The sequence below is a fragment of the Asparagus officinalis genome, chromosome 3 (genome assembly GCF_001876935.1).
Source record: "Asparagus officinalis chromosome 3, Aspof.V1, whole genome shotgun sequence".
Lineage (NCBI taxonomy): Eukaryota > Viridiplantae > Streptophyta > Magnoliopsida > Asparagales > Asparagaceae > Asparagus > Asparagus officinalis.
Genome location: NC_033796.1, coordinates 24,783,381 through 24,808,324, shown reverse-complemented (window position 1 = coordinate 24,808,324; position 24,944 = coordinate 24,783,381). Strand labels below are relative to the sequence as shown.

The window sequence follows — 24,944 nt, the reverse complement described above, 5'->3', positions numbered from 1 at the left end:
CTTCGTTTTAATTCCCGACTCGCAAAAAAAAAGCCCCATTTTGCTCGTGACCATCTCCCCTTCTTCTTCCCAAGCCTTTTCCTCTCAAAAATGGAAACCCACGAATTCTCGAACAGCAGGAGGTCGGGGCCCACCGTTGCGTTCTCTCCGCAAGAAGCCCATTTCTCAGAGGCGTTTTCTCGAAGAAATCAAAGGAGAAGGAAGAGGGGAACCCGATAAAGCTCGAGTTGAAGGATTTGGTGAAGGGTTTTGAAGTTGGGTTCGACGCGCTGGTCGGGGTTTTGCGGTACCTGTACAGTGGGAAGGTGGGCCCGCTGCCGAGGGGGGTCTGCGTCTGCGTGGACGAGGAGTGTGGGCATGTCGGGTGCCGGCCAGCGGTGGAATTTGGGTGTGAAAAGGTCGAGGGAACGAAGACAGAGCAACGAAGAAAATGAAATGAAATGCACGGGACTAGCAGTCCCGTGCATTTCACAAATTCTACCTCACATAGCAAAACCGACCCTTTTCAAACGAAAAGGGTCGGTTTTGCTCATTACTTTTACATGGGGTCGTTTTTGCTATTTAATTTTTAAAAGTAGGTGCTTTTCAAAATTTGTCCTTATTTGTAATTTTTAAAACTTTAAGGGTGTTTTCTACAAATTATAAATAATACAGGGGATATTTGTAACTCTTGTATTTTTAATGTACTATTAGGTTGGAAATTACCAGGATTTTTATAAATTTTACAATCTTGAGGGTTTTATCTTGCAATTTGTAAAAAGTTTAGTGTTTATTGTAAATTCTATAAAATTTTAGGGGTTATTTGTGTTATTTGTAGGTTTTTAGTGTGTTTATAGGTTTGAAAATTTTAAGGTGTTTTTTATAAATTTTGAATTTTCAAGAGTGTTTTTGTATTTTTCCAAACTTACAGGATACTTTCTCCAATGTCAAAAGCTTTTATTTTTTAGCTAGCATATATTTTTAGATTTCTCGCTAAATTAAAATAAGTAAAATTTATAATTTTCAAGATGTTTTAATAAAATTTTAAATTTGTAGGGGTGTTTTTGCAATTTAAAAAACTTGAAGGATATTTTTTACAAGGTCCTAAAACTTTTAGGTGTTGGCTAGCATATATTTTTTAGATTTCTTTACAAACTGAAATAAGTAAAAGATTTGAATTATATCAAACGTATCTCCTTTATCCAATAACATGTTAAGTCTCATTATAGATAAGATAAATCATTTAATTATAAATTTAAAGAAGGTAGAAAAATTAGAATAGATTAGGATAATAATATAATATTTAAAAAAGTGAAGGGTAATATTGACCATAGAAAGATTTTCCCAACTCGTACTTTTAAAGGGAGTATGATATTACGTATAAAAGACCATTGTCTTGTCAAACTTAAATTTTATTTTACCCTTTTAAGTTTGATAATTTTTAAATATATCATTAGTTGTAATTAATTATTTACTAATTATATATATCATCTTATTATTTAATTATGATATTTAATATAATATTTAAATTTTATCCTTAATTTATCTTCACATAATACTTAAAATCCTAGAAAAATTAAAAATAATAAAAAAATCATTAAGCTTATGTCTTTAGTGTAGAACCCCGAAATTTTTATATGAATATATATGAATTATTAGTAAATAAATAATTCTTTTATGATAAATAGCTTGAGGTCATTGATGTGCATGATAACAAGTTATTTGAAATGATATGAGAGTATGGGTGTAGAGCTTTGTGCGTTGGATTTTGCAAATTAGCAAAACATGCACAAAACTGGAATTTTCCAGATCAGTCGACACATCAGTCGACTGATGGTATCGGTCGACACATCAGTCGACTGATGCGCTGATTTCCAGTTGTTCCAGGTTTCGGGTCTGTTTTGTTTTGGTTCGGGTTTGGGTCGGGTTTAAGGGTTCATATATAATCTCTTCCACCCGAAATCATCCCCTCTCCTCTTCAGACCAGAGAAACCCTAGCCCCTCTCTTCTCTCTTAAACCCTAGGGTAGTTCTTGGTGACTTTGGGGCGAAATTGGAGGATTTTTGTCGGGATCTTCAGTTTGCAGCGAAAGGAATCTCTCCCCCTCAGATTCAGGAGCTCTTCATCACCTCAGAGGCGAGTAACATCTCGCCCAACCTTGCCCTAATTTTCTAAACGTTTTCAAAGAGATTTTTATGAGTTTTGATGAGCCAAAATGTAATTTTTGTACAAAGAATAAATTTTTATAGCATATAGTGGAAGATATATGATTTCAGAATATTCAAAACCCACAAATGTTCATTTGTATCGGAGATCTAGATCGGAAACGTTTTTACAAGAGATTTAACATGGGTTTTTGTTTTAAAATGTTTTAAAACATAAATACACATGATTGGGGTTTTGTTCATATATTCACGCCTGAAATTTTCGTTTCAGTTTGGTTCACATATGCAAATATAAATATTTTCATGCTTGGGATTGATGGGGATGAGTTTAGATCAAATTTTGGGTATATAAGAACCTGTATAGATTATCTGCAGTCTGTCGGTCGACTGATCAGTCGACCGACGGGCAAGTTGTCCAGCTATCAGTCGACTGACGAGCTGATTTTTCTTTCTCAGCTTCTCGGTGGACTGGTCAGTCGACTGGTGAGCTGAGGCTGTGATGCCTGAACCTCATCAGTCGACATATGAGTCGACTGACGTCATCAGTCGACACATCAGTCGACTGATGAGCTGTTTTTACAGATTCTTCATCTGTTTGAGTTGTCTTTCGGTGTCGCCTCGATAACCTGACCCTAGCTTATCATGTTAATGATTTATCTGTACATGGGGATTGACTTTCGACATAAGTTTAGACATGTACACCGAGATGCATGAAAGTTTAGTTTGTGTATATCTGTCTGCATACACTTTTCATTTGCACAGTCCTCGTGTTGGACTATAATCCATAGAAGTCCTCGTGGTGGACTATAATCCATTTCAGTCCTCGTGTTGGACATTTATCCACTTATTCCATGTGTTTGGAAACCACAATATTTAGTTCCTGCATCGGACATATCTCCTTAACCCTGCATATGACTTCTTCACAGAAGTTCACGACATGTGTTTATGTTGGGGCTCCACTATAGATTTTGTTAGACATTTGAGAGTATTGTTTTAGAAGTTGTAAAGGTTGTATGCCTTATTTCCTTCTTGTCAGATATTTGGATTTGAGACTTGTTGATCACTCCAGTTTATTTATTCAGACATTGACTATGTATTTTCATTTGTTGGATGATGAGATATTTACTTGATCACTATCATTTCATCAGCCCTTCGTGTATTATCTTTTACTTGCTTTTGTACCTACACCTGTTATTGATTCTACTAGATAGATGTTAATTGTGATGGTGAAACTTGTTGTTGCACGGTGTGGTGCATAGCAGGTTTGACATTCTTGGTTTCACCTTGGACTGCAGCCTTGAGTGAACCCAGGGGCGTCACATTTAGCCTTTGGGTTTCACGTCTTATGGATGACTACCTATTACCTTTCGTCTTATTAGCCTTTTAAAAGTATGATAATAGTATAATAAATAATTTGTTTTTATTGTAATTGCAATAGTATTAATAGTATAATGATTTTAAAAGTATTTTTAAATTAATAAATTACATTTTAATTTAATATTATTCAATTTAGTAAATTATTTACTAATAATGTAATAAAGTAATTATGAAATTAAAATATAGTTACTAATAGCATTATAATTATGCTATGTATAATATTATCAAATTTAAAAGAGAATAAAGTAATTAATGTATTATAATTATTTTAATAAACTATGGATAAATTATAACAATTATTCATACTATAATAATTAATCATTACAATTCTTCGTATACAATTTTATCATATAATTTATTAATTTTAAAATATTATAATTGTTCAGAATTTATATTGCTATATAACTCATTTTAGTATTTTGCAACCAACAAAAAAATTTGAAAAACATAAAACAAAACAGATATGCTGTTTTGCAAAGCACATGCATTTTACCGGTGATTAAAAATGAGTATTTGTGTTCCATAATTATCGATATTGTTTTATTTTTCTAAGTAGATCTTATATATAGAAAGAGATATAATAAAATAGGTAGGTTACTAACATGTACTGAAATTATTATAGCTTTTTAGTTAGAGGGAGTCGATTTTGGTGATATAAGCACTTAATTCTAGATGTATTGAGCATGTAGGTTGACACTGATTTGAAATATTTGGTTGCATTTTGATGATTTTTAATTCTCAATATCTATTTTTTTTCGAGTTTACATGTTTATCTCGCATATAATGGAAACACTCATTCGTTACCTAGTTTTGGATATCTATCTAAGTCCATATATTAAATTTTTTATCAATCTTTATATTGACCAAACGAGTGCAATCAACAGATGTCATATATGATTTGCACATGCACAACTAATTAACATGCAATTGGATTTTCCCGAAGAGGAATAATATCAATTTACAAATTGTATTATCTCTATTAAAGGCATTAGTTCTATAATATCAAACTTTGTGCATACTATTACTTATGGGTATTTTCCAGAAACTATCATGAACCTTAATTGGGAGTTTTTTCGCACAGTCACCATAAGTTTTTATATCAAAGAAACCTAATATTAACTTCGGAAAATGTTTTTTTCTAAAAAAAACAAGGGAAAACTGTGTCTAGGCCCCAAAACAATAAAGGGGATGAGACCAGCCCCCCCATATTATTTTTTGTGTGACAAAGGCCCTATTACATAAAGCAATTATTTTCAGGCCCCATTTAAAGTTCCAAGGCAGCATAAAGACAACATGTTTTCAGAATCCCAAAACTACCCTCCTCTCTCTTCTCTCTTCTCTTTTCTCAAGCTCAAAGCTCAGCCACCTTGAGAACCCAACTTCAAAACCCTAGTTTTCAGTCCATTAAAGCTCAGTCATCTTCTCAAAAATAAAGGTGGGACGCGGGAGGCGGAGCTAGGAGGCGGGGTGGGATGTGCTCAGTCAAATATTGATGCTTAAGCTCATGCTAATGGCTGCATATTTTCTTTTCTGATGCTCTTCACAGAGCTTGTAGGTTCTTCCTTTTGTTAGAAACATTACGAGAAGTTACAAGGAGTTGCGTGTGAGCATTAATGTTCATATGAATGCAATGCAAAATTTCAAGATCAAATATTTGTTTGGGTTTTTGGTTAGGGGGTTGAGGAGGTTGGGGGACTGTATGCAGGGAAAATTTGCAAAGAAGAGAATAAAGAAAATGTGACTTTTATTTCTTTGATTCTGATTACAACTTGATTACAAAAGAGAGGAGAACGAAATTGGTTCTTCCTCTTTGTTTAAAACTGGGTTCTTCACGGTGGCGATGGAGTGCCTCCCTCGAATGCTCGCGTCGAGTTTGCTCTCCGTTGACGATCCGCACGTCTTGATTCACTGGAACGATGTCTTCTCCTCACGATTTGACGTTGTGGAGAACTTGCGTGGCAAGTTTGAGAACTCAGAACGAGTTTTGAAGAACTCTGTAAAAGAGTTGATTTGAACCGAAGATCGGTTAATAAGCCAAGGCTAGAGGAAAGCTCTGGTGGTCGATCTTAGCTGAGAAAATCCCCCCCGAACCAAAAGAGCCCCCTGAACTTGAATTGATCTTCAGTTATTTATAGAGGATTAAGGGGGTGAAACCGCCCCTTAAACTTCTCCTAAGTGGGGTGTAACCGCCCCCAAATCGTGGGAAACGGTTTTAGAACCGTTCAACTCATGTTGAATGAGTCAAACGCCCACGTTGGCGTTCAGGACCCTAACCTCACGTCTTAGAATTGAGACGCGAAGTTGGGTGTTGGCTGAACTGTGGCTTGACGACGCGAGGGTCGCTGTGGCTTGACGACGCGAGGGTCGCCGTGGCTTGGCGACGCGAGGGTCGCCGTGGCTTGGCGACGCGAGGGTCGCTCACATTTCCAAAGTGGTGACGCGGGGATGACATCCGCGTCTCAGAATGAGCTATTTGACTTGTAGCTTCTTCTGTGGTGCATTGCAAGGACCGTTGTTCAGTAATCCTGGCTTTAACTGTTGTGGAGTGTGAAAGTCGTCAGATTGTAACTTTCACTGTAGATTGTGAAGACTGCTGAATAGAGTTTTCATCCGTCGTCGTGAAGGTCGTCAGATTACAGCCTTCTGGAAGTCGTCAGATTGTAACTTCCATCATCGGTGCTTGATGGGGGATAAGCTATCTATTATGATTTTTAGACAGCCTACAGGGACGAGGAGGGGGCGAAGATCGTCGAGAGGGATTATGAGGAGTGGGATGTTCATGGGAAGTGGGGGGAGGTTGAGGAGGGGAGGAGGAGATGGGGGTTGTAGGTGTTTGATGAAATGCCCAAGTAACTTAGTTTTTTCATTTGTTTTTTTTTCCAGGAGTTGGACACGATATTACATCCTGCGCCGCCACCAGAACAAAAGTATCAGCTACGAAGATCAAGCTCAGCTTCTTTCTAAAGAATGCATGTATACTAAATTCCGTAGATTTACATGGAGATTGGAGTGGTTTTTGTAATATATTTGTATAAGAAAACATGTCTGAACTTGTAAAAACTTATGATATGTTAGCTATTTTATGTGGTTGTATTCGAAACTGAGTAGGAGAATGACCCATAATTGTGGGCTTGAACGATTTACATATGTTTAACTTTCATCATAATATGTTAACTTTCTTCGTAACATGTTAACGTTCACCATAATATGTTAACTTTCTTCGTAACATGTTAACGTTCACCATAATATGTTAACTTTCTTCATAACATGTTAACTTTCAGCTGAACATGTTAACGTTCATCATAACATGTTAACGTTCACCATAATAAAATTCTTTCATAAAATAGTAGAGAAAAGATAGATAACTAACTTATACCTGGTTGTTGTGTTGTAGCAGGAAATGGAGGTGTTCCTCCAGATTTAGAGGCAACCAATAACTTATACATTGTTTTTATTTGTTATCTATCTTTTCTCTACTACTTTATGATATGAGAAGATAGTTTTTGTGAACAAAAACGCCTGTTTAGAACATATATGTATATTTTTGTTGGAGATTGGTGAAAGGTGTACATTTATAGGAGATAGTAGCTAATCCTTTTACATTGAAAAATTTTACTGAGAACTACTTGATCTTCTAATAAGGGGGAACAACAACAACAGTTTTGAATCCAAACCATTTGCAGAGAGCCTGTTATAGTTCATGCAGTTGATGGGATTGTAAAAGTTTTTGTACTTCTTCTTGAGTGCTGCATGAAATTTGTTTGATTCGGTGGATGCCCGTGTTATGCCTACAGCTCCTGTCAATGATCATCATCATCATCTATCATGTATCCTTTTTTATAAAACCTAAATCGCAAAATGTTTATGTGAGTTATAGTTGTCTTTGTTTTTCCTGTAAGCCTCATGGGACCTCTGCTGGAATTTGAAGAAAATTTTGATAAATTTCAGCAAAGTATGGTGAATTTTCTTAGGCTTACACAAGGGGTTAATTTTAATGTAATTTTCTACCATGAACTTTTGTATTAAACTATCAACTATTGTCTTTGTTACTTGCACTTATAAATGTGGGGTAAAACATCCTTTTAAGTATTTTTCAATATCTCCATAGGTTAAAAAATGAGAGTAGTTATATTAAACTTTCTTCATAAATTATGTTAACTTTCATCATTATATGTTAACTCTTCTTGTAACATGTTAACTTTCAGTTGAACATGTTAACTTTCATCATAATATGTTAACTTTCACTGTTACATGTTAACTTTCTTCATAACAAGTTTTTTAAACTAAAATTCGATGTGTTTGAAAGACTAAAAGTCGCTCAAGATGATCTATCATTGATATATAAATCTAAGAGGCACCCGGAATAGTGGTTGTATGGAGATTAATATAAAAGCTGTTGTTAATATATTGAGTTCTATTTTTTCAAAAAAATCAGAAAGTTCTAACTGAAATGTTAACATGTAAAAAATCAGAAAGTTCTAAGATTGTAAGTCTAACCATATCGTGTATTCAAGCAATATCAGCTGTAAGAATGTAAGAATTTTATTATGGTGAACGTTAACATGTTATGATGAACGTTAACATGTTCAGCTAAAAGTTAACATGTTACGAATAAAGTTAACATATTATAGTGAACGTTAATATGTTACGAAGAAAGTTAACATATTATGATAAAAGTTAAACATATGTAAATCGTTCAAGCCCACAATTATGGGTCATTCTCCTACTCAGTTTCGAATACAACCACATAAAATAGCTAACATATCATAAGTTTTTACAAGTTCAGACATGTTTTCTTATACAACCACATAAAATAGCTAACATATCATAAGTTTTTACAAGTTCAGACATGTTTTCTTATACAAATATCTTACAAAAACCACTCCAATCTCCATGTAAATCTACGCAAATTAGTATACATGCATTCTTTAAAAAGAAGCTGAGCTTGATCTTCGCAGCTGATACTTTTGTTCTGGTGGAGGCGCAGGATGTAATATCGTGTCCAACTCCTGGAAAAAAACAAATGAAAAAACTGAGTTACTTGGGCATTTCATCAAACACCTACAACCCCATCTCCTCCTCTCCTCCTCAACCTCCCCCCACTTCCCATGAACATCCCACTCCTCATAATACCTCTCGACGATCTTCGCCCCCTCCTCGTCCCCCAACCTCCTCAACCCCTAACCAAAAACCCAAACAAATATTTGATCTTGAAATTTTGCATTGCATTCATATGAACATTAATGATCGCACACAACTCCTTGTAACTTCTCGTAATATTTCTAACAAAAGGAAGAACCTACAAGCTCTGTGAAGAGCATCAGAAAAGAAAAGATGCAGCCATTAGCATGAGTTTAAGCATCAACATATCCGAATGTAATCAGATTACTCACTATTGTGATCACAGAATTATCTTTCAGAACTCGAGCTATCTCATTGGCCCCACTTGCATGGATATTGTTGCCACCCTGGACAAATGAGACGGTAGGAAGAAGAAATGAGCAGGCACTAAGATGAAGAAAAGGCCAGTCTCTTACCTATTCTCTTCTCATGGTAACAAAGCAAAAAAGTAGAAATTAAAATAAAAAAATACAGGAAATATCATGTTAACAGAAGATGCCTACCTATAAATATGAAACTTCTTAAAATCCTTTTGGCACCGATTCTTCTGCTGGGGAATTGATAGAGGATTATGCTGGGGATTCTTCTCAACGGCTTTAGCTACCTATGACATCAGAAGGAAAAGAAAAAAAGGCTTTGGCTACTTGGTTTTCGAGAAGATGACTGAGCTTTAATGGACTGAAAACTAGGGTTTTAAAGTTGGGTTCTCAAGATGGCTGAGCTTTGAGCTTGAGAAGAGAGAAGAGAGAGAATGGTAGTTTTGGGATTCTGAAAACATATTGCCTCTATGCTGTCTTGGAACTTTAAATGGGGGCTGAAAATAATTGCTTTATGTAATAGGGGCTTTGTCACACAAAAAATAATATGGGGGGCTGGTCTCATCCCCTTTATTGTTTTGGGGCCTAGACATAATTTTCCCAAAAAACAAATGACAATTTATCATATTTACTATCGCACGCTACACTTTGATAGAAATAAATTCACAACGTTTTTTTAATAAAAGAGGCTAAAGGACAGCTATATACATTAAAGTTTCCCCACTTATACAATTAGATACCGTAAATTATAAAAAGTACCATATTGGTATCCTAAGTTATTTGTTGTTAGAATATTGTACAAAATGTTAAAACAAACTTGTTAGGATAATAATTAACCTTCATAGATGTTATGGTGTTCCCATTCACCAAAAAAGCAACCTATGCCGAAGCAACGAACATATATACTTATGCATGCTATGGCCAAAGCAAACTAGCAGCCAGAGATAAGCAGGGACGACAACTCAGCTGACTTGTCAAGTCGACATCCCCTTATGTCGACTCGAAATGAGGTACTTGTCGCCTCCTTTGTCGAAGACGACTCGTCACGAGCACACTTGACCATTTGCTGGACGCATCGCGAGGATGACTCGAAAGATGTTACTTATCGGCGAAGTTAGAGAACAACTTCTACCTCGAGCCTCTCCCACTTGCAACGTGTCAACATCGCATTTAATGCATGTCAGGCGCATCATGCCTCTGGCCCCGATAGCTTTCATGACTCATCGGACCACGTAGACACTGGCATGCCACAAATCACTTCTCGTTTAATGCTGAAATGATTCTTCCTGCACTCGCCATCCGACACTTGTAAAGTAGGTGCTGACTCAGCCGCCAGCCCACACTTCGCCACCGCCCTTGTGCTCGATTTAAGTGACCAATCTATCCTTATACCCTAAGTATAAATAGAGGTACTATTCTATTTTTATAGAGGTTCACAAATTTGATCCATAAGCAGACATATTGCATACACAAGAGCACGCACAGTTCTTGACCTTTCTATACTCAAGTTTATCAACTGACTTGATTGTTGAAGGAACCACGAGGGATCCAAGCCCTATCCTTTCACGAGTTTTTACTTGTGCAGATTCATCAAACCCACTCAAAGAACCAGACATAAAGTCGGGGAAGAAAGCGACCCCTCATCAATACTCAACAATATCATCTAACCACGGATATAATTAACTGTACGATCACTAGTGCATCAACAATAAAAAAAATGTTAAAAAATTAATAAAAAGATAAAAGTATACATATTAATAATATGATAATAAATAAAAGGACAAATTTTCAAAACCAACCGTTTTAGGCATTTAATTGCAAAAACCGACCGCTTTTGATAATAATTGTAAAAACCGACCTGTTTTCAGCCCAGCGTTGAAAACAGGTCAGTTTTTATAAAAAATTCTCCGAAACATCACGGGAGTTCAACTCCCGTGAAGTTTATGGAGAAATTAAACTTCACGGGAGTTGAACTCCCGTGAAGCTTAATTTGTGCTTAAAACTCTACGGGAGTTCAACTCCCGTGGAGTTGCAGTCAACAAATCCAGAGACTCTCGTTCCCAACCGCCGCTTCCCAGTTCCGTCGTCGCCACCCCAGCCTCCAACCGCCGCCGCCCCAGCCTCCGACCCCCGCCAGTGCCCCAGATCCCGACCGCCGCCGCCGCCGCCGTCTCCGACCGCCGCCTCCCTTCAGATCTTAGTCAGATTTTCAAAAAAAAAGGTAAATTCTTTCTAAAAAAGCTATACCCTCTAATTTTTGTATTCTCCCACTATTTGATTGTGATTACATGTAGAAATCTAGATTTTAGAATTTAATTGTGAATTGTTTACGAATTTTGTGAAGAAATGTGAAAATTAGATGGGAAATTATCAATAAATGTGAAAATTAAAGGGAAAATTATCAATAAATGTGAAAATTAGAAGGAAAATTATCAATGGGGAAATTATCAATAATTTTGTGATATTTGTGAAGAATTAGTGTGTAAATTATCAATAATTTTATGAAATTAGAGGAAAAATTATCAATAATTTCGAAAATTATTGTATTTAGAGTTTAGAATTTAATTGTGAATTATTTAGATTTTGTGAAGAAAAATTAGATTTTAGGTTTTTGCATATGTATGATATAAATTAGATTTTAGAATTTAATTGTGAATTATTTACGAATTTTGTGAAGACGTATTAAATAATTTTGCGTATTTAGAGGTGAAATTATCAATTAATGTGGAAATTAGAGTTACTACCTAAATGTAAAAATTAGTAACAATCAATATTTATTTGGCTTTTCGTGTAATATTGATATTGAATTTTTCACTCTTCAGAGGTAACGATGAACGATCGAATTATAATTCTCTGTTCTTATGATGGGAAGATTAATTACCTTGAGAATAATATGCACGTTTATGAAGGAGGAACGACGAGACCGTTGTTCATAACAAAATCGTGTACTTTCGATGAGTTGGTTAACGTTGTTCATAACAAAATCGTGTACTTTCGATGAGTTGGTTAATGAATTACACAAACTTACATTAACTAATTCACGTGAGTATCACCTCAGTGTGGTTTGCAATTATCCTGTTGTGGGGAACAGAACAAGTGGCATTCAAATATCAAGTGACTACGATATGGGTCTCATTCATGTCTTACACGACGAGAAGGGTTCGGTCGAATTGTTCATTGAAAAACATCAGAGAGATTTGGGCAAATCGTTGAACTACGAAGGAATGTATTTCCGCATGTTGGAGGATACTGAAGTTGATTCTATAGGCTTTTTATCTCCTCAACAAGATGAATGTTGGACACAATCACAATACATGAGCGGTCCTTCGTTCGTGGGCACTTCGAATGCTTTCGATACTAACACGGGAATTCAAGAAGATAATGCAAGTGTTGAATCCGAGAATGATGATGAAGAGGAGGGATTACAAATTAATAGCATGACCTTGATAGATCGTGATGACGGGGAAAACCAACACATCGACGGATGTTATGTTAATAATGAGTATGTCGGCTTAGAGGATCCGCCGCCCGATGAACTTCAAGGAGATGAATGGATTGATAACTCCGCGATGGAAAGTGTTCCTATTGGCACTAATAGCGGTGTTGATACACATGTCGAGGACTTCTCATTCATCAAGTGAGATCTTTACGAGAGTAAGGAGAAATTGATCCATGCTATTCGCACGTATTCCATTGCAAAAAATGTGAAGTTCAGGCCAACCAAAAATAATTCTACAAGCTATAATGTGGTTTGTTTCTATCGCAAAGATGACGATGTCGAAGATAATAGTGGACACCACGACGGCAAGCGAGGTGTCCGTGGAAGCTTAATTCACGCTCGGGTTCAAGAGTAGGTGGGAAATTCAAAATCACGGCATACAACGGACTCCACACTTGTAGCAATCCTCGATTAGAGATGAATAACAAGAATGAGTCCTCTTCTTTTATATATCGATTGATTTTACCTCATCTGAGGGAGGATCTTGATCCAAGGCCGAAAGATATCCGTTTTTTAGTGCATAAAGCCACCAACTTGGATGTATCATATCACAAGTGTTGGAATGCTAGGAGGAAGGCGATGATAAAAATATTCGGGGATTGGGATAAATCGTATGAGATCTTACCTCATTATCTTGAAGACTCAAAAGAGAAAATCCGGGGACTGTCTACGAAGTATCTTCGGACCCCGTTGATGGCGGAGATCGGCGGTTCACCGGTGTATTTTGGGCATTTGGGCCCTGTATTGAGGGGTTTCGATATTGTCGTCCTCTTCTTAGCATTGATGGAACTCACTTATATGGTAAATACAAAGGCGTTTTGCTTGTTGCAACCGGTGTTGACGCGGATGGCGGGTTGTTTCCTTTAGCATTCGCAGTGGTTGATGTTGAAAATACAGAGAATTGGGCTTGGTTTTTTGCATGCATTAGATATCATATCCCTAGTGTGGGGACGCGGTCGATTACATTCATATCCGATAGGATGAAAGGAATTCCAAGAGCACTCCAACAACATTTCCCGTCACCACATGCACATCGCTATTGTTTGCGACATATTAGAGACAACTTCAAGAAGAAGTATGGAAACGCTCAGGTTCAAGACTTACTTTGGCAAGCCGGTTGTGCAACAGAAAAATATGTTTATGAACAAATACGAGAGAGGATCAAGTTCACTTCACGAGCCGCACATGATTGGATCGAAACTAGTTTGGGTCCAAACAATGTTGATAAGTGGGCTTTATGTGAGGATGGCGGTCGACGGTTCTGTATGATGACTACGAACGCGTCTGAGAGCTTCAATGGCGTGCTCAGGGGAGCACGCGGCATGCCAATACAGGCACTAGTTGCTAGAACCTTTTACAGGCTTAATAAATTCTTTGTTCGACGTCGAGAACTTGGTGAAAATATGCGCTCCCAGCTAACACCGAAGGTTGATGAAATGCTAGCGGCTCGGATTGTACAAGCTTGGTCCTTTCAGGTTGTATGATACAGTTTTAATGAATGGGAGGTGCTCGAGGGAATAACCCATAGAGAAAATCGCTCTTACAAAGTCAATATGTTGGTGGATCACACTTGTACGTGCACTTGCAATGTACCGCAACTACAATTGATTCCTTGTTCATATGTTGTAGCAGCTTGCTCTGACCTACAGGGTGGTGCTCGCATTTCACATTATGAATTTGTCGACGCTTGGTATTCTGCATACAACTATCAACAAACCTACAAAGAGTGTTTTCGTCCACCATACGATAGTCGACATTGGACACAAGATGGGCCACAGATATTACCACCATTGTATAAAAGATCGGCGGGGCGCCCTCGTTCCGTGCGTATTAGAAATAGTATGAATGACGGACGTGAATGAGCTAGGAGGAGAAATAAGTGCAGTAGATGTGATCAACCGGGTCACAACAAAAATAGGTGTCCAGTTAGTGTTAGGCGTTGATTTGTATTATGTAGTGTTTTGCACTATGTCATTCATAGTTGTTATCTTTGAAGCGTATGATACTCATTATTTGTAATATGTTCTGTATGCAACTCCGTTCATTTTACCCATGCATTTGTATTATGTAGCGTTTTGCACTATGTCAGATCATGTATGTCATTCGTATTTGTTATCTTTGAAGCGTATGATACTCGTTATTTGTAATATGTTCTGTATTTTTAATCACAGGTCTATTCATTATGGATCCGGGACCGGAGAATCCCGACGTTTTGTACCTTCAGGCGAGTCATTGTTCAGACCATATTGGTTCGGGAGAGGTAATACGAATAAATTAGATATATATTTCTTCGATTAATGTAATTTTTTAATGAATATACTTAAAACTGATTCTCGTTTTATGTGCAGCCCGTACCAGAGTACACGATGATCGAGCATTCCTATAGTCATTCGGCATGGGTCATAGAGGATGAGAGGGTACTAGCTTTGATCGCTCAGGCCGGTTTTCGACCGTGTTCGACGATTCGTTATATCAGGCTTGATTGGCCGCTTATCACTGCTTTGATTGAGAGGTGGAGGCCAGAGACCAACACCTTTCCCATGCATATAGGGGAGTGCACGATCACTTTACAGGACGTGGCCGTCATACTTGGGCTCCGGATTGATGGACCGGTAGTTACGGGCACCGACGATCATAGTTGGCCGGAGGTATGTGCCCGGCTACTTGGACAGGTTCCCGACTTGAGGAGTGGTGCGATGAAGCTATCGTGGCTTCGTCAGACATTTCAGGGCGACATACCAGAGGATGCCTCTGATGAGACGCTCCAGTTTCATGCTCGTGCATACATATTGCACATGATAGGGTGCGTACTATTTCCTGATGCGAGCAAGACTCTCGTACATGCACGATGGCTGCCACTGCTGGAGGATTTTGGTGTATGCGGGGCACTATCGTGGGGCAGTGCGGTGTTGGCATATTTGTATCGAGAATTGAGTAGAGTATCTCTGATGCAGAATAAAGAATTCAAGGGATGCTGTACGTTGATACAGATTTGGTCATGGGAGCGCATTCATATTGGACGACCCACTTTACTTATGCACCGTGACTTAGAGGGGCAGTATCCGTTGGCATACAGGTATAATTGTACACACACATATTTCATTCGTAACCTGAATATTTGTACTTATATATTCGCTATTCTGCATATAGGTATAACGTGCGATACGCTCAGTACAAATCAGCGACGCGTCACCGTCAGTTTTACCGAAATGAGCTTGATGGCCTCCAGCATGAACAGGTAAATATAAAACTCAAGAAGTATGAATATTATAGTTTTTCTGTATGATACTGATAAATGTTTTATTTTATTTCAGTTCAAGTGGAGACCCTATACACCGCCGGAGCTCGATATACATTCTCTTGCACCTATCTGCCGAGATAGTCCCGACTTGTGGAGAGCCAGAGTTCCATTGATCTGTTGGGAGATCGTAGAGATGCATGTACCGGACCGTGTGCTACGGCAGTTTACACTCTCTCAGCATATTCCAGATCCTGTCGAGCAGATCAATCGTCGGCGGCGCCCTACATCGCACCGGACTGACTGGGCCGTAGTCCGTGCGGACTACATAGGCAGGTGGGTTCAGAGGTGGGATTGCATACAGGATACGAGGCCCACAGCTGTTGACTATACCACGTATATGCGTTGGTATTGGGGTATCACACGTAGATGGATCACGCGTGACCCACAGCCTTTAGCTGGACACATGCCACGCCCACCGACAGATAGTTACATCCCTAGTGGGATGAACGAGAGAGATTACGTAAGTTTCTAAGCTAAATTATAATATTTTTTATTGAGTTGATACTTAATAAATTGTTTACCACGCAGGTCCGTGTTTTAGATAGCATTGATGCTGATATTGATGCGCACGTGACTGAGATTCAGGATCAGGTGGCGTTAGGTCTCCTCAGCAGGATCAAGAAGAGCATAGCGCAGGTGTTCCATAAGACTCAGGTCGACGAGTTCGCAGGCCGTGAGGACAGGTTGTATGGTGTAAATTTGATTTCCTGAAAACAGGGAGTGTTCGTTTGTATTAATAAGAAAGCTTATTACAATGCTGGAGAGCTTCAGTACACAGTAGAAGCTCGAATCGATGGAGTTCGGGTCTGCTTAGTTCGCCGGCGATCGGAGCTCAGAACTAGGCATTGGTGCTGTAATGCGAGGATCTGCTAACAGCTTGGTCTCAATTACTTTTCTCCAAGTTTTGCGACCTCTCTTCCAGTGCGCTGGAAGGGGCTTTTAAATGGAAGAAGGACAGCTTGACTACTCCTTGAATTATGGGATGTGACCATACATTGTTCAGAGACATCCCGCTGTTCCTTCGTACCGTCAGCGGTCATTCGAAGAGCTGTGCTCTGTATCACGTTTCGTGAGAGTGGGAAAGCCCCTCCTCGTATGCGTGACAAAGGCTGTCAGATGCTTGCGTGGATCTGACCAACCACCGAGCGCCGACGGTTCTCGTCCCCTCGCTTGGACAACTGAGGTGAGCCGCATTTATGAGGGCGCAGGCTATTTTAACACCTGTCTGCTCACTTGTACTATAGGCGGCTATTCGGCGGGCCTGGAGTACCGTGTCTTCTCTCTTCAGGCCAAGAGAGGCGGGAAGGCGTGTTCCTGGCACTCGAGTGGGTTTGGACAGTTCGCCGAATGCTGGCGGCATCCGGTCTCCTGACTCGACAGCCCTGCAAGTGAGTCGCATTTATGAATTGCTTCAGTTCGACTCAACACCTTGTTCCAGTCCTTCGCACTGTACGTACTTGTGAGCGGCCCGCTTGACGGGCCTGGGCACTGTGCCTCTCCTTTGGGTCAGAGAGCGCGAGGAGCAGCAGAGAGAGAGATCTGAGTAGAGAGGAGTGAGGAAGCATGAGAGAGAGAGAGTTGATGGAGAAGCAGCAGAGAGATGGGAAGCTTATCTTAGCCACGTGAGGTAGCGGAGGCCGCCTCTTGAAGTGACATCCTCAAATACTTGCCTTTAGTCGATTGTAAACGTCCAGATTGATCTGTAGAATCGTGCGGCAGCGGCCTTGAGATTTGCAGGCGGATTCAACTGGGACTCGGGCTAGGCGAGTTGCGTGAAAACGAATTTCCGCTATTTTTAACTGATTCAACTCGTGCAGGCGACGTTCCAGTCGATTATTCAGCGAATCTGGAAGCTGAGCACGGCGTTTGACGACCATGCGCTTAGGCAGGCGACTTCTTTGTGGGCGGATTTCCTGTTTTAGCTTATCAGAGTATTTTTTTACCGTCTACACATGGTCTCGCTCATTTGGACGGTCGCGTACGCGCTCGACAGTCGACGGCCGCTGTGATGATGACGTCGGCACTTCGAGTCCGATGAGCGGCACTTCGCATGCGATGACGCCGGCACTTCGCATACCCGATGACGCCGGCACTTCGCATGCCGATTGGAGCCGGCATTCGCCATGCTTCGATACAACAGCCGATACTCAGATAGTTGCGGCTCATCAGCAGGAACCGCAGCGGGGCGGGAAAGAGCTAGGGGGAGGGGAAGAGAGGAGAGGAAAGCGAGGTGGAGCTATATTGCGGTTGTATTTGGAACTTATTTTATTGATAATTTTTGCTAACTTTCCTGAAATTTTCAAATTACTTAAACTTGGTTGAGGTAAATTATTGTTCAGTCTATACATTAATTCGTTGTGTTATAATTCATGTTGAATCATGTATTATTGTTGTTTGCCAAATAAATTTGGCATATATATGAGTTATAATTTCATGGTTGAATCGATGTATATACTGCTTGCTTTGTAATAAATTGCGCATTATATATTCGAGTTACAGCCGTAAATATACAAAACTGCCACAGCAGCTGTGCATGCCTGCGGTTGACACTGCAACTTCACGGGATTTTCAACTCCCGTTGAGTTGCACATGCCAATTTTCCAAGAGATCGGAGTCCTCTGGCAAAATTGTGACCTGCAACTTCACGGCAGTTGAAATCCCGTAAAGTTGCAGTCACAATTTGCCAGAGACTCGATTCTCTGGAATGGTTGACTGTAACTCCACGGGAGTTCAACTCCCGTGGAGTTTTAAGTGGAAATTAAACTTCACGGGAGTTCAACTCCCGTGATGTTTCGGAGAATTTTTTACAAAAACTGACCTGTTTTCAGCGCTGGGCTGAAAACAGGTCGATTTTTGCAATTATTATCAAAAAGGGTCGGTTTTTGCAATTAAAATCCTAAAAAAGTTGGTTTTGAAAATTTGTCCATAAATAAAATCAATGCAATTATAAAAAATATTAGATGCTAACCACGTGACAATGGGAGCGATCTAGTAGCTCACATGACAAGGCCGCAACCACCCCTCATGTGAGCCAAAGGCACGGTAATTTGGGAGAAAAAAAAAATCAAATATGAGAGTATTTTTCGGAATATTTCCACGGGATAATTTCGCGTGAACGTCTGAAAGTTCATAACTAACCTTGTGAAATTATGCACGAATTACGTTTCCTCCTCTTTTTGTTCCCTCCATTTTTCTTCATTTCCCCCCTCCCCCGTTTGCACTTGCTATGCAAATAAGTACAAAGAAATGTCCTCGTGGTTGTAAATCAATCGTTTCAATAATAAAAAGAAACCATGAACACAATCAAGCTCCGACAGCCGGCGCCGGCGCCGGCGCCCTCCTCCCTCCTCCGCCACTGCAAAACCCCACAAATTCAAACCCCCATAATCTCCACCATCAACCCTTCAAAACAAATCACCAAGATCCAATCCCACTCTCTTCGCCCATTTCTCTCCCCTCTTTGCTCCAGCTTCAGTCCTTCAGCTACTAATAGCAGCGACGGCGACGGCGGCGAAGCGAAAGAGACCAAAACCCTAAATGGGCGCGAGATCATCGTGCGATTAGGGGAAGTCCTCTCCCTAGGGTTCCCCGTCTGGGTGGGGTCCGCTTGCCTCGTGGCGCTATGGAGGCCGCCGTCTTTTCTCTGGGTCGGCCGGAATTTTCAGATTGTGGGAATTACGCTCACAATGCTCGGTATCGGATCCTTGAATTGTATGATGGTTCGATTGATAATTGTCGGGATGATTTAACTATTTGTTGGTTTTAATTAGGGATGGGAATGACGCTGACGCTTGAAGATCTGAGAGCTGCGCTGTTGATGCCCAAGCAGTTGGCTGCTGGTTTTGTTCTTCAGTACACAGTAATATTTCTCTACTATTGGTTTGGTGGTTCGGTAGCTGGATCTCTTTGTTTAATTTAGAGAAAATACTGAAATTTACTGGATAACAATTATGAAGAGTTACTTGAAGTGGGTATTACTTCGTTAATTGATTAAGGATTATTGAGAACATTGGAGGATATGTCAGATGAGAGCAATGTTTTAAAAAGCGGGCAACTAGCCTGCCTAGGGCTAGGCAGTACCTACACCTCCACGTCCTCCAACCTCCTCCGAACTTTTCCACCCTCCTCCACCAACTATGAACATCTCTCCAACCTTCAGCAATGCCTTCTCCACCACCACTTGAACAAAGAAAGAAATCTGTCTAGATGCCAGTTCGGCGCCTAACGTTTTCCACAACATTGACATTTATTATCAATTATTGTAACTAAAAAATTGATAAAAAGGAAAACCACCTGGGCTCCTGTCTAGGCACCGGATTCGGAGCCTAGGCTACCTAGTGCTTTCTATAGCCTTGGATGAGAGTAACGGACACTTGAATGAACATGGTATTATAACTTTGGAAATCCACAAATTTAATGAAAGAGCACTCAAACAACTAAATAATGGGAAATTGATGATTAAAAATTGAAATTCCAACATGAAGATGCCCCTTTAAGTAGCTGATTAGCAATATTTCTTGGCAGTGACAGTTTGTTGTCCTTGTGGTTGTGGGACTAAACTATCTGAATATATTTCCCGCAGAGGGGGAAAAAATGTCTACTCAATCTTCAGGATTTACCTCGTTTGAAATGCACTTGAAATCTGCTAAAGATACTTATGTTGTCTTAGATGCTCCTACCCTTATACTAATTCAGGGTAACTTTGAACACTACAGAGGAACTTTACCTCCTTGAACATTTCATGTTGTACTATTTCTTACTCCTTTGCCCTTACAAGCCATTTGTCATATTGCACAAGCATAGAACAACAACACAATTGCAAAACAAAACAATGCAACATTACATTTGGATTCTGAAAAACTATGCACGAAAAGATAGTGACATGGCAAGAAATGTGGTGTCCAAACGCACGACAGCATCACGATAGAAGCATCTATGCTTCCAACATGACAGATTCAAAATGTATTTATAGTATAGATTGACAGATTATCAGGGTTGAGCTGAAAGGGTCAATTTTGTAGAAACTTCTGATTTTATGTTCTGCTGTTTCTTTCTCAGGCTTTTAGTTTCCTAGATTGCATTGAACCTACTCTTTTGGGTGAGTAGTACCTCTAAATGTGCTAGTCTGAATGCACTATTTTTTCGCAGGTGATGCCGTTATCAGGATTTTTTATTAGCAAGCTGTTGAGATTGCCTTCATACTATGCTGCTGGCTTGATACTGGTTTCCTGCTGTCCTGGTGGCACAGCTAGTAATATTGTCACGTATCTCGCAAGGTAAATTTCTGTATTACTCTAAGCCTTCTAATTATATAAGCTGAAGTTTGATGTTATTTCATTGTGTATCAGAGGGAATGTAGCTCTTTCTGTTCTTATGACAGCAGCAAGCACCTTTAGCGCTGCGGTAATTAGATAATGTCACTGTTATTTATCTGCTTCTTTTGATTTTTCAGTTCCAGTTTCTAAGGATTTACATTGTTATGTTTGCCGATTTCAGTTAATGACACCATTCTTGACATCCAAACTTGCTGGACAATTTGTTGCTGTAGACCCGGTTGGGCTTTTTATGTCAACAGTGCAGGTAAAGGGCCATGTTGTAGCTTTAAGGATACCTTTCGCTCGCAAGCTGATTTTCTGAGATCATAACCAATCAACTGACTTAAATTATCTTTCTTTGGGATTTAGATCCAAATCAGCACCTTATATGAAAAATATTTATACAGCAGCAACCCTTCAATATCAGTCCGTCAAAGATAGGATATATTGCTACAAAGCCATTATAATTCAAATTGTTGAGATACAGAACAAACTATTAGCTTTCTGAATAAATGACAAATAAAATAATAAAAGCTTAACAACTTGTAGCCCTTGTTTACAAATTGGACACAAAAACCAAATCCTTTTTGTAATAAAATTTTTGCACAGTTTTGTGTATGGAATTTATCTGTTGGCTGCATGATGAAACAAATTTTGCTGGCCGCCGTTCAATGAAATGAAACACTAGCCTCAAGCAGAGAGAATTGAAATTTAAGCAGACATCTACTCGCCTTGAAATCTGTACTTAAACATCTTTGTGAACACAGGTTGTGCTTGCCCCTGTATTGGTAGGTGCTGCCCTCAACCAATACTGTAACGACTTTGTTGAGGTAGTTTCCCCTTTAATGCCATTCATAGCCGTTGCAACTGTAGCTATTCTATGTGGTAGTGCTATTGCTCAAAACGCATCAGCCATCTTAGCATCGGGATTCCAAGTAGCAGTCTCTGTCTTTGCTCTCCATGCATCTGGCTTCACCTTCGGATATTGGTTTTCAAGATTGTTGGGGATTGATGTTTCTTCTTCTCGCACCATTTCAATTGAGGTTGGGATGCAGGTAGGGTTTTTTATTCTACTTGCAGAAAGCGAAGTTTCTTGATGTGAATTGTTTCCAATGTTTATTAAAGTGGAAAGCCCCTGAACTTTGTGAATTATGGAAAACCTCCCTGAACTTGTCTCGCCTATGTATCATGACTGACAGTTACTTTAAGTTGTCAAACATGGGACATATTTTGAAATTTTACCTCCATCTACTAAATACGACTTATATATTCCCCTTTACGGGAAGAGTAGGTAAAAAGTGAAAGAATAGTTTAAACTTTTTTACTCTTATCTGTTAACGCTGTTTTCGAGTATTTCTTAAGAGTTCAGGGGGTTAAATATAATCTATTAATCTTGAAAGTTTAGCGTGGTTTTTGTTTGGGCTTCTTTAATCTCCTAATTGTATGAAGCAGGCTGAGGGCCTTTGACCTCTTCCTTTTTCTCAAAAATAGTTCAAGATGGTTTTGTGAAATTTACCCTTTTTTCTTCTCCGTTTGTCGTGGGCAGAATTCAGTGCTGGGAGTAGTGCTTGCTACCAAACATTTTGGAAATCCTTTGACTGCAGTACCCTGTGCCGTTTCGAGCATCTGCCACTCAATATACGGCAGTGTGTTAGCGGGAATTTGGCGAAGCATGCCTCCAGCACAGGAGGATGAGAAGGATAGTGCTTGAGCACAGGAAGAACCTCAAGGTTTTGGGGATATTTTTTTTATCATAACAAATTTTTTGTTTAAGGAATGAACTCATTTGCTTTGTCTCAACTGAGTCCAGATGACATGAAATGAGAATTTAAACATGTAACTGGTGTAGGGGGAGTTTTTTTTCCTTCCAGAAATCTTCTAGGTTTTATGGGAAAGAGAGAAGCCGGTGCGTAATGGACAAGTAACATGTTCCCTTCAGGCTTCAGCTATTTATCCCTCAGCTTCCAGAGGAGATGTATGTTAATTGTATTCTTTTTGTACTCATTGACCATCAACCCCCCCCCCCCCCCCCTCCTTTTCAAATTCACATCTCAGCAAAGCTTCCGTTTGGATACATTGTGTTTTACTTGTTTCCATGGTGTTTTTGTCAAAATATAAAACACAACGACGCGTTTTGAAAACCATGGTGTTTTTGAGGTAAATTCATCCTCAACAAAAAAACAAAGCATTTATTTCGAAACACACTTTTAGGTGTTTAAGTTTGGTGTTTCGCCGGTTTGGAGTTTGAGAATGTTGTTAATATAATTCATTCCTAAATAATAATCATTAAATATAATTATTATAGGAGTTATTATCAACATGCTTATTATATTATACTATACTATATTATAGCTTAATTTAATATATTAGTAATATTGGTTAAATAATATAAAAAATAATAAAAAATATCTTATATAATAATATAGTAAGCATAATTAAATACCAATATTTAATATTTAATAATGTATATATAATAATAAAATATAAATAACTAATAAAAATAAAAAAAAGTTATGACGATAATAAATAATAATATAATAATGATATAATAATATACTATACAATATTTAAATCGTTATAATATTATTAACTTTTTAATAATAAATTGCTAATAAATTAATTAACTATAAAAATATTATATAATAATAACATATTTTAATAACAACATTAAAAATATAATTAATTATTATAATAAACATATTGTATAGTAATGTAATATAACTATATAAAAATAATTAATATATTATGCAAAAATAATATAATTTATTATAAAGTAAAAATAATTTTTAATAATAAAAAATTTATTGCTAACAAATGTTAATGTAAAAATAATATATTCATAATAATAATAATATAATATATTAAAATATTAATATATTATGTAATAAATAATATAATTTATTTGTAAAATAAATTTAATAATAAAATAATTTATTGCTAACAAATGTTAATGTAAAAATAATATTTTTATAATATAATAATATTTATTTATATCTAAATACTATTATATTATTAAAGTACTATTAATAAACTCTAATATATTAAAACTATATTATATTATATAATATTAAAATATTTATAATATATTAATTTATTAATAACATACTAGTAATAACATGATAATAAGATTATTAATAATATTATATTATATTAATAATAGTATAATATTATATATATTAATAATAAAATAACATATATTATAAAAATATTATATAATATACAACAAAACAAATTAATATACCAAATAATTAAATATATAATTATTTTAAAATAATATGTAATAATTATAATATAATAATAATAATTGTAATTTAATATATCATATTAAAGTACAATATAATATTATAATACATTATACAATATTATATTGCATTACATTTAATACTTATAATACTATAATAATATAAACTAAATATTATAAAATTTTATTAATAATATATTTTATTATAATTAATATATAATATATTAATAATATGTTTAATACTAATGTTATAATTGGTCAAACTAGTGTCAACCAAAAATACTTAACATAGTGTTTTGAAAACATTTTAAGAGAAAAACACAACATCATGGTGTTTTCTTACAAAAACACAATAAGGAAAACACTATGGTATCCAAACAAAGCCTAATAGCAAGAATGATTGTGCTTTGTTTTTGGGTTTTTTTGTTGCATTTATGATCTTCAGCTCAGTGTTGTTTTAAATGGGTCATGCTACCACCACCCTGATTTACTGACACCAGACTTTAAAAAAGAGGAACAATGAACTTTAGGAAAAGTGTGATATAAGAATTTTGTCTGGTGAGAATATCAATTTTCACGTGAACAAAACTCATCCCCGAAAGTAGTTGGCGTGTGGTAAGGTTTTTTTT

General features: G+C 37.7%; 2 protein-coding genes across 2 annotated transcripts; both read left to right on the top strand.

Annotated features, from left to right (window-relative positions):
* On the top strand, positions 14,999 to 16,470 carry LOC109834804 (serine/threonine-protein phosphatase 7 long form homolog). The gene is made up of 4 exons (XM_020402820.1): positions 14,999 to 15,534; positions 15,609 to 15,696; positions 15,773 to 16,219; positions 16,288 to 16,470. Exons 1-4 carry the CDS (start codon positions 14,999 to 15,001, stop codon positions 16,468 to 16,470), a joined length of 1,254 nt encoding a protein of 417 aa, XP_020258409.1.
* On the top strand, positions 18,823 to 23,065 carry LOC109833455 (probable sodium/metabolite cotransporter BASS1, chloroplastic). The gene is made up of 8 exons (XM_020401127.1): positions 18,823 to 19,452; positions 19,530 to 19,618; positions 20,908 to 21,035; positions 21,108 to 21,162; positions 21,256 to 21,339; positions 21,842 to 22,129; positions 22,621 to 22,804; positions 22,946 to 23,065. Exons 1-7 carry the CDS (start codon positions 19,053 to 19,055, stop codon positions 22,783 to 22,785), a joined length of 1,209 nt encoding a protein of 402 aa, XP_020256716.1. The 5' UTR covers positions 18,823 to 19,052; the 3' UTR covers positions 22,786 to 22,804; positions 22,946 to 23,065.

Excerpts from the sequence above, each read along its gene's own strand:
- LOC109834804 (XM_020402820.1), top strand. The coding sequence starts at position 14,999 with ATGCATATAGGGGAGTGCACGATCACTTTACAGGACGTGGCCGTCATA. Across the intron at positions 15,535-15,608 it reads CAGTATCCGTTGGCATACAG|GTATAACGTGCGATACGCTC; the intron begins GTATAATTGTAC and ends TTCTGCATATAG. Across the intron at positions 15,697-15,772 it reads ATGGCCTCCAGCATGAACAG|TTCAAGTGGAGACCCTATAC; the intron begins GTAAATATAAAA and ends ATTTTATTTCAG.
- LOC109833455 (XM_020401127.1), top strand. The coding sequence starts at position 19,053 with ATGAACACAATCAAGCTCCGACAGCCGGCGCCGGCGCCGGCGCCCTCC. Across the intron at positions 19,619-20,907 it reads GTTTTGTTCTTCAGTACACA|GTGATGCCGTTATCAGGATT; the intron begins GTAATATTTCTC and ends ATTTTTTCGCAG. Across the intron at positions 21,340-21,841 it reads TTTTTATGTCAACAGTGCAG|GTTGTGCTTGCCCCTGTATT; the intron begins GTAAAGGGCCAT and ends TTGTGAACACAG.